Source organism: Marmota marmota, unplaced genomic scaffold, assembly GCF_001458135.2.
Source record: "Marmota marmota marmota unplaced genomic scaffold, marMar, whole genome shotgun sequence".
In the NCBI taxonomy this organism is placed as follows: Eukaryota; Metazoa; Chordata; class Mammalia; order Rodentia; family Sciuridae; genus Marmota; species Marmota marmota.
This window is the reverse complement of record NW_026000153.1, coordinates 23,422,072-23,434,853: the sequence shown is the minus strand read 5'-3', so window position 1 is coordinate 23,434,853 and position 12,782 is coordinate 23,422,072. Positions and strand designations below refer to the sequence as shown.

Here is a 12,782-nt window from a genome sequence, read left to right as displayed (position 1 = left end):
ATCATCAGCTCTACCCTTGAGAATTGAAGTCCTTATCCTGGATGTCCACCAACCTGTAAACTCCCCAAGGGCATGGAAAAAAGTACCAGCTAACACAGTCGTTCTCAGCCCGGACAATCTGCTCTCCAAAGGACACTTGCCAGTGTCTGGAGACATTTTTACTTGTCACAACTGGCCAGGGATGCTGCTACACATCCTACATGCACAGAGCAGCTTCCCATAACCAAGAATTATCTGACCCACAGTAAAAATAATGCCAAGTTTGAGAAACCCATGTTAAGACCACAAAGCCTAGTGCAGCTCAAGGACTATTTAATATAGCCATCCTTATTTTATGTGGCCTGAAGATTTCCTTCAATTTCAATGTTGATATCTAAATTCTACTTTGACTTGTATGTTTGTCCTTGCTTGATCTCATTATGATTTGGTACTCACCTAGGATTTAATCTCCTTTTAAACAAATTTTACCTGTACTTCAAGGTCTATGAGACATCCCTATTTCCTCGAAGTTAGAAAAAGGTCTCCTCCTCTTCAGAAATCCTTTTTTATAATGCCTACCTTATTCACCCTTGTGATGTCACCCAGTATGTTCAGGTCTCACTCCATGAAGTGTGAGAACCCGAGTGGATACAGGTTATATATAGCAGGCCTATCTCTAGACCCCTTTTTTGGCCCTCAATAAATGTTTGTTAAAGAAATGATTAGATATCAGAAGCAAACAGCCTCAATTCCACTTAACACCTCATGTTCATCACTTTTTCTAAGTTACAATTTGGTCAAGAAACTTCTGAGTGAAAGTAACAACTCAACCTTAACGGAGATGCTCAACCGGGGTAGTTCTCTACTGCAACCATTTCTCTGAGACCCTTCGCCATGAATCATTGAGTTAAAACTGGTCACATGGAACCTTAGGTGTATAGATTGGAGTCCAGAGACTTTTTAAATATGACTCCATAACCTCAAAAATGCTTAAAACCTTATGATATGGATAATAGAACTAAAGTAAGCTATTGAAAATGTTATCAGAAAGAACAAAGAACTATACCAAAGAAGAAGAAGGGGGACTCTAGGACCTGCAGAAAAGTCTGAACTCCCTACCTTCCTCTACAAAATGGGCCAGGAGAATGTGATGGTCCCACATCCACACCTCAGTTCAGCCTGGCTGAGTCTGCTCAGTGGACATGTTAGCCATATTTTCAGATGCTCTGATCTGGGGGGCTTTACTGATTCTGGAGCGACTTCCCTTCCAGGGAAGGGATGGTGGAATAACCAATTTCTAGAGATGGAATAAAAGCCCACCAAAACCACATTTTTCAAATATGAATCAGCAGATTTAGAACCCACACCATACCATCACCTTCTCTCCTGGTGGCTCACACTCTGGGCCATTATCCACCAGTATCTTATTCACTTTAGGGCCAGCTGCCACACAACTACATATAGCCCCTATGCCTCAGGTCCTGCCAATGTTAGTCAAGCTAGGCAAATCTAGGCCTGGTTGTGTTGCCTCATCTGTTTGCTGTGGAAACACAATGAAGGTTCTGCTCCACGTTTTCTTCCTACTCGCTCTGGCCGTGGACCAACTCCTATGCTCCCCTGTGTGGCCCTGTGTAGCACATCCCTTGTGTTGACAACTGTGAGTAACAAACTGTCTTTGTAGTGGTGGTGTCTCCTGGTCTGTGGGCCTTTATTCTATATTTTATTTTCCATCAATACACTGTATTTTAAAACAGCAGGGATAAGGAGGAGCCAGGTACAGACATTAAGCCCATTGAATCTTGATGTTCAGATAGGAGCAGGAGATCGGGGCTTGTGTCCTTCGCGGAACCCAGTACCTCCACTACATCCATGCCTCTGATGGTGGTGCATGTCGGGTTGTGGTTAGGGCCCAGGTTGAGAGATCACATGTGCATAGTAGGAGAAGAAGTAATTAGGACAATTTGGGGGCACTGTGTGTAGGAGGCCAACCAAAACCACCAACTGAGCACGGGAAAGAAAGGCAGTGCCACCCCTTAGACTGAGGGAGAGGGATGCTGCGGTTCCTGGCTCTTGCCTATGCCCCCAGATTTAGGGAGGAGGGACAGACTCAGGTTCCAGAGGAGGAGGGTGAGTTCTTTGCTTTGAGCAGTTTCACTGACCTCTCTTCCCCTTTCTTTTGTTCTTTATATATCTGTTCCTAAATACTACCCACATTCTTTCCTTTACTTTATATTTCTATGACACTGCAGTTTTCTCATCCCTACAGTCTTTCCCCTTCCCTCCCCTAACCTATGGACAGGTAAACTATAGCATCAGGTTGAGCCTCATGATACTACTAGGGCTCTGGGATGTTGCCCCACTCAGGTATGCTGAGAATCATATATGTGTAATGTCCTCATTGTCCATGAAGCCTAGCTCAGCTTGTGGTTGAGAAGCTATATGGAAGCTAAACCCTCATTCTCTCCTGCTTTCACTCCACTTGACTCTCATTATGGGATCTTTTTGCACCTACTCTTTATAGGGAGCATGTGGTCCCTGAGGGCCAGTACTATCCTCTGCTTGATCCTTTGAGTCCTGCCTCTGGGATTTCCACAGCTCCTGGCTCCACAGCTAATCGTTCGGTACTGTCTCCCAGTCCAGGGGACCCTGCCCACCACCCCTTTCTCCAGAGGAAAAGCTCAACACTTGAGTCCCGATCCTAACTTAGGACTGTCCTGCTCAAACACTGGCTTTCTTTGATTTATCTCCACAGACCCTCTGGGCAAATTCATTGCTTATTCACGTGTATTTCCATAGGTTTGATGCTGGCTCTCATTCTCTCTCACAAGGACTATTCCCCAAACCTCCATACTGATCATCAGCCTCTCTCCCCACTTCCTCTGCCCCTGAAAGTGCCTGGGGATGGCCATGGGAATGATGAGCTACTTTCACTCAAATCACATGCAATAATATTAAATCATCCCCTGCCCTGTCCTCAGTGTTTCCAGTCTTACTTAGTCCTCATGGCAACCCATATTACAGCTGAGGAGAAGGAGCCATAGGGTCATATGATGGACACTCAGGCCCTTGTCCCTGCTCTGGTGTTCCTTCTGCTAGATCCCCATGCTACCTCAGCACACAGCACCCACTATCTCCACTATATCCATCTACATGGAACTACTAGTGTCACTATTCAAGATCACATTCAATAATGATATCATCAGGACATTCTGGAAGTAATCAACTTTCTCCACTTGTACAAGACCACCAAGATGACTGTTTTCTCCTTGCAGAATTGGGGACGACATCGGAGGGAAGCGTCTATCTCTTGACAGTTGCAGTAGCTCTCACACAAGGTCCTCAAGATCTATGGGAACCTAGTGAATTTTCATGGAAAGTAAGGAATGCAGGGGAGTTTGGAGGGATTCCTCTTATCTATGTGAATGCCTCCATGTTAGAAGAAATGGGGACAACACGGATGATTCCAAATATAGATGCCCTGGAATCATCCCTTACATTTTATTTCAATATTATGGAAACATATGTAGTCATATATGTATTTATGATAGGCTTATTTGTTGTAGGAAAATTAAAAAAAATAGAAGCCATTTTAAAAGCTATCTTGTTTGGTATTTCAGTGAATAACTCCATGTGAGTTCTTGCTTTATATAGTTATAGTTCATACCCACTAATAATCCATCCTCAACCTATAGATCACATTATCAGAATCAAAACTTAGAAGTGCACAGAGACTTTCCAGCCTGTAGATCAGCATTGGGAATTATCCTCTTCCCATGATCTAATCCTGCTGGCTCCTGCAGCCAACTTCACCATGCCTAATGGAAAGCAAGAAGCTAGAGTCAAATATAAATCACCCAACAATCAGGAATGGACTATAAAACTTTATGTAGACATTCATAAAGGTTAGAGAGTGTGAAGTATTATTTTTCTTTTGATAATACTTATTAAAGTGAGCGGACAATAGTTTCTAGCAGATTCATCTGGCAAGCATTTGACACTAAACATCAAGCATCAGTGAGGTTTACTGTCCCAGTAGTGACCAACACCAAGCCACTAGAAACGTGCTGTTTACTTCCTAATACATCACCTCTATCCAAGCACTTGCTATTTTCTCCATAAAATAAAAATATTTAAATTACAGCTATTTACCAGATCTCTGCTTAAGAGTTCTAACATTAAAAACATTGACTAAATGAACATGAAAAGAGAGATTTATCAACATATATGACCAAATTACTCTCTATGAAAAAATAAGGTTAAACAACAAACTGAAGGAAATTAGAAAATCATTCAGACAACTCTGGGGGAAAAAAAAAAAGAAAGATACAAGGACATAAAAATGGCCATAGAAATTGATAACAAAATCATTAAACTCCCAAAAAAGTAAATGGAAAAAAAAAGACATGAAGAGATAATTAACCAGGAAGAAATCTAAGGGATTCATGAGCACAGGAAAAAAAATCTTTAGTCTTTTACTATCCGAAATGAAAGTAAAACACAGCAACTGTCTTTTACCCTCTCACACTGACAGAACTCTTCTTAAAGTATAGTGTTTGGTAAATCAGGACTCCGATTTACTGTTGCTGAAAACTGTATTATTGGCACAACCTCTGGATAAGGCACTTCATACACCAGGAGGCCATTTCTTGTCCTGTCTTGATCTGGGCCTGCCAGCCATACTCTTTCCCTACCAATGCCACCACAATCAGGGTATGGTCCTTCTCAAGAAGGAAGCAAACTATCTAAGGGAAAGAATCTGGGAATTGACATCCCTTTGACTTACTAATCGTGTTTTTTAAACATACCCTTTAATGTCTCAATGCCTTCACCTCTTCCTGTATGTCATGAGGTAATTAATTGGATCAAGCTCTCTCTAAAGCATCTCCAGTTATTACGCTGCATCATGCTGTTGATTGATAGGAATCAAATAAACAACAGAGAAGCTGCACATACCTATTCCTAATGTGCTGAGGGGAGCCGAGACACTGGAAGCCGCCGTTAACCATTATGGCCAGCCTGGTGCAAAGAGCTTCACACTCTTCCATGCTGGGAAAAAAAGAAAAAGAAAAGTAAAGGTGAGCCACACTTGAAAGAAAAAAGGCTTGATTCAAACTTTAAAAGTAAAAAGTGGACAAAAACACTATTACTGCAAATTATGTAATTCTTAAAATATAGACACCTCATGAAAACCAAACAAAATACTTTTAAGTATCATAAGATTTATTTAGGTAGCCAATAATATAATTTTTAAAAATTACTAGCATTTTCATGTACCACGAAAAATAGTAATAAAATAGGAAAGAACCATTTACCAATAGTACAAAATTACAAAATAAAAACAATCTTAACAAAAAAGATGTTTTATGAAGAGAAAAAATAAAGCTTTACTAACAGACATAAATAAAACCTTGACTCAATGAAAAAGAATGGCTATTTTAAAAATGAAGGAACATTACAATATAAAAATCAGTAAAATGTAAAACAATACTAGCATAATATTAGTGTAAACAAAATATAATACTAATATAGTATGAAAGTAAGCTCATTATATTTAAATATAAATATAAGTGTATAACAAAATATAATGCTGTAATAATATTTAATATACAATTATGTTAGGTTATAGTAAAATTGAATATTATTTTATCATGAATAAGTTATGTAATTATAAAATATAATTTTAAATCTTCATAAGTTACAAGCTGTGATATGGATGCATTATAACGTCAATCAAAATTTTATCACTCTCCTTAGAAAAATTGAAAATAATTATAAAGTGTTTCTCCAAAATAAAAATATTGAAAGAATTATGAGGAAAAGTGTTCCAGAAAACATTAATATTTGTTACACTGCTAAAATAAATTGAATAAGGTAATACACTCAAAAATTATAAGGCCAATGGTATTAAAACAAAAGAGAGCCAAAATGAGCCACTAAAGCATGAAATGCACACATGATTTGAGGATGGGAGCATCTGTGTGAGCACTACAGCAATGGTGGAAACTGAGGGGGCCTTTGATGTATGTGGCAATGCAAAATCCCAAACTTCTTATAAGATGTCAGAAGACAGCAAACTGTCTTAAGAACAAAAACAAACAGGAGCTGGGGTGCAGCTTAGTGGTAGCATGCATGAAGTCCAGGTTTCAAGCACTACCAAAAAAAAAAATTAAAAGAAAAATTGCCACAAACATAACAGGTAAGGGTTGATAGCCTTAAACTAAAAAGTCATGTTAGTTTAAAAAAAAATCCAATGTATAAAAAGAAAAATATCACGTGGAAATGATTTTCACAACTATTCATGGCCAATAATGTAGCAACAAATCATAAACTTAACCATTAAATCAAATGTTCTTAAAACTGTTTTCTAGCTAGAAAGGCATTCATCATGCATGCTTTTCTATGTTTAAGGATGAAAGTGTTTTTGTTCTCCATTGCATTTCAAATAAAAACAATGAGTTCTTGGATTAGCAAAATCCTAGTTAAAGATATTCTCAGTAATTCTAAATAGGTCACCTCATATGCTGAGGTTGGAAGTAAAAATAGGCATAACTTTTTGAAAATCCATATGGAAATAAATCCTTTTCTATGAACTTGCCCCAGGAAACACAAAATATGAACATATGGCAATTTATTTATAGTAAAAATCTAGAAAAAAATACATGCTTTATAGTGAGATTTGTTATTTCATGTAAACGAAAGATCATTCTGTGTGTTAGACATTAAAATGAAGTTCTCTAAAGTCAATGAATTTCATGAGTAAAGATATTGATACTTTAATGGCAAAATTACAATGCATATGAGGAGAATTGCACATGTATGTGAAAGAGTTTTTCTTTCTAGAAAGAAAAAAATTGTAATATTCATACAAAAATGTATGGATATTACTATCTGAGAAGTGAAAAGTTAATGGTAGATTGTCTTTATTTCTTCTTTCTTTCCAATTTGGTATTATCCAAATTTTCTACAGGAAGCATGTGTTATTTCCATTGTTGGGCAGCAACTATAAAGCAATCTCTGATAGGATCCATGGATGTTCAGATCAAGGCTATTTCATAGTTCTCTTACAGTTACATGTGGGCACACAGAAAATTCAGGTCAATAGAATGTGTATTTCTGGGTCATCTTGAAACAACACAAGCCACTTGACCTGGGTATTGTCTTTTTCCACATCCCTTAAGTTGGGATGCAGACACAGTGCTGTGAGTCAATGTCAACCATGAGGACAAGGATAACTGGAAGATGGCTAAATGGCATGGCAGAAAGGTCATGATTTCTTGGTTGGCCTTATAAAGCACAGCTCACCAACAACTTAACAAAGTAAGGGGGAAATGTGTCTTGCCTGGGCCACTATAATTTGAAGTTTCTTTGTTATAATACTTGACATAAAATCTAAGGAATATGTACTATAAACATTCCAAATATGCTTTACAATTTTTTTTTCTGGTCAATTACAGCTTTCTCTGTTTCTTTAATGAATTTTAATTTAAAACATTTTATCATTTTTATAACTATGTTGCAGGTTGACTATGAAGTCACTTTTGTATTACTTCCTTAAACATAATTTGGAGATGTAGGAGTCCAAATAATACCAAATATGAATTAAATTCTCGTAATAGGACTTGGGTCATAGCTTAGTGGTACAGCGCTTGCCTGGCATGTGTGAGGAACCGGGCTCCATCCTCAGCACTATATAAAAATAAAGGTATTGTGTCCATCTACAACTAAAAATATTTAAAAAGTAAATCCTCATGATATTAAATGACTAACAGTTTCAACTGAGTTATTATTGACTAACTAACAAATATCCTCTAAACATGTTGGATATCATAACATCTAAGCATAGAGGACAAAGAGAGATTTTGATGATCTTCTACAGTAAGAAGGATACACAAAACTGTTCAACAATGAAAGCAATCACTGGTCATTTACTCAAAAACAAACAAACAAAAATAACCCATCAAATTGTTTTCCTTAATGATTCGTTAGGTTGATTAGTACTGAAATATGTCTAGGTGATGCAAAGACTTGTGTCCTTCATTTGTCAGTGTTTGACATGTGAGGAAAAACCAAAGTGGTTGTTCCTGTTTGGACTGATTTCCATTCCTTTTAGTAAGTGACATGGCTCCCAGTTTCTTTCCCTCAGTTTCTTATCCCATGCTTCCCAAGAGGCTCAGGAGTAAGGAACAAGAGGCACTAAGAGGTGAACTCAAAGTTAAGAGGAAAGCTTTCCCACCGAGATACTTCTTTTCAACTAAAGCTGTCATTTTAGAATCACAGAATCAATCACAGGATTCTCTGTTCTTCACTTTCAGTGAGTAATTTAGATCTTTGTATTGTATGAATAGCAACAAATTTATAGAATATGCATATGTATGTCATTAATGTGAAACCAAGTGAATAGGAGGATATAAAAGAGAAACTACAGTAATGCATATCTGTTTTGAGAACAGTCTACAATAATTATGTGTTATATGAGAAATAAAAATAATTTTATCTTTTCATTAGAAAGATAAAATTCTTAGAACCTGTGCTTGAACATCAAGACTCAGCCTCATGCCAGCAAACGAAGATAGCAAAGCGGAGCTCAGAATTAGCAGAGCAAATGGTCATTTTAAGCAAGAAAATTTACATATTTTTTTAAAAGTAGATTTATCAAGTTTAATTCATTTTAATATAATTTTTTTTTTCTGAAGAGAAATAGAACAAAAACAAAACAAAAAAAGAAGTAGCAATTCTGACTGTGCACAAGTGAAGAAACTGTCAAATCCATTCCATGAAAAGCAACTATAATGCTAGCCAAAATTTCAAAACAGCCCTTTCAGAACACTGGGAATTGACCAAAGGCAAGCAGCAATATGAGAAGCAGTTATGTCCAACAAATTGCTAAACTCAAAATAAGAAGAATTTGTGGCAGGCAAACCATGGGCTACTGAGTTCCCTCCCCAGCTTAAACATGAAGCAGGAAAGGGTGGGCCATGAGTATCAGCAGCTTCTGCCATGGCTGAAGGTCAGGGACTCAGTTTGGAGTATTGAGTGCAACACCCATGCCCAGTAACATAGCTGGTTTATATGACTATATTGGATCCAAGCAATCAGGAATGGCCAGCACCTCTAGTACCTGGGAGATGGCCTCCCAGGTACTAGAATTTTTGGGTCTGTGACATGCTTACAACCAATTGAGACCCTAGTGTGTGCAGTAGACACTGGAGATAGCCCTGGCTTTCCACATACTGCCTCTCAACCCAGAGGCTATTGCATACATATAGGAGAGGCACAGAAGGACCCAAGGAAACTGTGACATGTTCAAGTTGGCACAAACTTATAATATTCCTGGCTTTCAACACAGAGAACGTTTGGCAGAGGACAGAACGTCTGTATTGTGTCAACCTGAGGTGGGTGAGAACTACCTCTGGTCAGCCACAGGATATCAAGGAACCTAGGCAAAAACAGAGGTGACTGTTATACAGCCAGTCTTGAAAAATTAAAAGTAATTTTAAACACGAAATCTGAGCAGAGAAATCAGCTGCTACTCACTGCAGGAGTAAGATTTTTTTCATAGACTTATCCCAGGCAAAGAAATCCAACAAATAAGTATTTAAAAAATGAAAGCTGACAATAGAGCAACTTTGGGAGTAGTTAAGAAAGTCAGAGCAGCTACATTATCTAAAATGTCTAGTTTTCAATAAAAATGTAGGCACGCAAAGGAACAGGAAGTGATCCATGTTCAGGGGTGTAAAACAAAAGCAGTCAATATAAATTTCTTGAACTCTTCCTCAATGTTAGAGTTAGGAGGAAAATTATCCAATGCAGAGAAAATATATATGTTCAAAGAACTAAAGGAAATGCTATTTAAAGAATTAAAGGACATATGACAATAAATGCAAGCAAATAGAGATTCTAAAGAAAATGAAAGTTATCAAAAGAACCAAAAAGAAACCTTTCAGATGAAAAGTTCAGTAAATACAATGAAAAATTTGCTAAAGAGAATAACATCAGATTCAAGATGGCAGAAGACTCTGTGAACTTACCAAGCCGCAAAAGTGATCTCATCTGAGAAAAGGACAAAACAGGATGGAAAGAAAATGAGCAAGAAACTCAGATTTGTGATAACAGAATCCCAACACATATGTAATGAAAAAACCAAAGGAGAGAAGAGATAGAAAGAGCTGGAAAAAAAATTTTTTGAGTAAATAATGACCAAAAAAATTTTCATGTTTTCTCTATGAAAAAAGTGCATAAAGAATGGCAATGATATTGGTTACCATACAAGAATCTACAGATCTCTTTTTCTCATATTGTTTTTTTAACTCATTTAAAAGATTTAAGGTTATCACAAAGTGATAATTATAACAGTTTTTTACTGGATATAGAGCACATTAAATGCAATATATATGATAATAGCACAAAGAGAGGGAGTGCAGCCAGGTTATGGCAAGGTTGTTTTACTGGAGATAATTTAGTATTAATATGATAAAATTAAGATAGAAACTCTAATTCCTAGAATACTCACTAAGAAAATAGCTGAAAAATAACTAGTTAAAATACCAAAGATACTATACTGGAAATTATTTAGTATATAAATGTCAAATAGGAACAAAGATTAAAAAAGCAAAGAAGATATGTAAACAATGAATAGCAAAATGGTTAATGTAACTTCCACCATATCTATAATTATGTTAAATGTTAAATCATCTAAACATCTCACTCAAAAGGCAGAGACTTTCAGATTGGAAAAATAGCAAGATCAACTGTACCATTTGCAGAAAACATCCTTTCTATTCAAAAACACAATCATTTGAAAGTAAAAAGGTTTTTAATATACATAGATATGTCATACACATAGTAAGCCAAAGACAGTAGTAGCAGTGAAATCATTGGATAAAACAGACTTTAAGACAATAAAAAAATGCAATGAGGGATAAAAAAGGACATTTCTTAATAAGAGGGTAAAAATATTTGGAAGATAACATTTAAGAGTGCTTATCCATCTAATCACAGCTTCAAAACATACAAAGAAAAAACTGACAGACTGTAAAGGAGGAAAAGCCAGTAATACATTAAGATTTCAATATTTCACTCTCAATACTATTAGAACACCAAGGCAAAACACCCACAATAAGACAGAATTCTCAACACTAACCCTAACTGGCTCAACCACAGAATACACATTCCTTCCCACTAAGGACCATTTCATTCCCTAGGACAGACTGCAGGCTAGGCCATGTGCAGAAACTACGGCTGTGTGGCCAGATCCAGCCTGCCGCCTTATTCATTTAGGTTTTACTGGAATACAATCACATTTACTTACCTAATATCTGCAGCGGCTTTCATACTACAACAGCAGAGCTTTATTTGCAGTAGACTATATGATTTGCAAAACGAAAAAGAATGTATTATCTGTTGCTTCACAGACAAAACTAATTATAGCCTCTATGGCGGGCCTTTAAAAACTCCTTACCCATTTAAAAGAATGGAAATTACAAAAAAGAAATATTTCCTCTGATCACAACAGAATTAAATTTAAAATGAGCCACAGAAAGAATTTTCAAGTGAATGAAAAATTTTGTAACAGAAACAGCTGAAGGGCTTCTCCTGCATGTTTCACAACTTTATAAAAGGCACTATACTCAAGACAGAATTAGATGTGGGACCAGTGGCACATACCTGTAGTTCCAGCAACTTGGGAAGCTGAGGTAGGAGGATCACAAATTCACGGCCAACCTCAGCAACTTAGTGAGGCCCTAGGCAACTTAGCGAGAACCTGCCTCAATATTTTATATATATATTATATATATATATATGGATAGGGATGTTGCTCAGTGGTGAAGCTTCCCTGGGTTCAATCCCCAGTACCAAAAAAAAAAAAAAAAAGAATTATACTAGTGAGAGGATAGGCATATATGTCAATGGATAATAATTGAGTCCAGAAATAAATCTATGGTCAACTAATTTTCAATAAATGTACCATGATAATTCAATGGACAAAGGATAGTCTTTACAAAAAATAGAGCTGAAATAATTAGATATCTACATGCATAAAAGTAAATTTGGACTCATTTCCTCTTATTATATGCAAAAAATTAGCTTAAAATATATCAAAGACTCTTTAAAGCTAAAACCCTTAATATTCTTAGTAGAAAAGATAGGAGGAACATTTTCATGACTTGAGAACAAAGACTTCTTAGATGTATCACCCAAAATGCAAGCCACACAAAAATGAAAAATTTGACTTAATAAAAATGTTTATAATGTTTACATTTCCAATGAGAAAAAACATTAGCAATCATATATACAGCAAGGGATTTATATTCAGAATATAATGTCCAATAGGTATGCAGGTAGGTAGATAGGTAGGTAGTTAGGTAGATAGATAGAGGTAAAACCTCTTACAAGTAAAAAATACAGACAGAAAACATAATTATAAGTGGCAGATTCTTACAAAACTAAATGTACTCTTACTATATGATGCAATCATACTTCTTGGTATTACCCTCCAAAAGATGAAAAAGTTTACATACAAAATCTGCACACCGGATATTTACAACAGTTCACATATAATTGCCAAATCTTGGAAGTTATTGTAGTATTCTTCAGTGAGTGAATGCAGAAATAAACTGGTACATTCAGACTACAGAACTTTATTCAGTGTTTAAAGGAAATGAGCTGTCAAACCATGAAAAGACGTGGGGGAAACAAAAGAAGCCAGTCTAAAAAGATTACAATCCTGCATGATTCCAACTATATGTCAAACGGGGAAAGAAAACTATGGAAATGGTTAAAAAAAAAAAAAAAAAAAAAAAAAA

At 36.4% G+C, this 12,782-nt stretch overlaps 1 protein-coding gene across 1 annotated transcript in view; it reads right to left on the bottom strand.

Annotated features, from left to right (window-relative positions):
* Window positions 1-12,782, bottom strand: part of Abca13 (ATP binding cassette subfamily A member 13) — a 423,614-nt gene that overhangs the window by 25,453 nt on the left and 385,379 nt on the right. Inside the window, exon 59 of the mRNA XM_048786593.1 lies at window positions 4,933-5,025. Within this exon, the coding sequence (XP_048642550.1) occupies window positions 4,933-5,025 (93 nt within the window). The remainder of the gene's footprint in view (window positions 1-4,932; window positions 5,026-12,782) is intronic.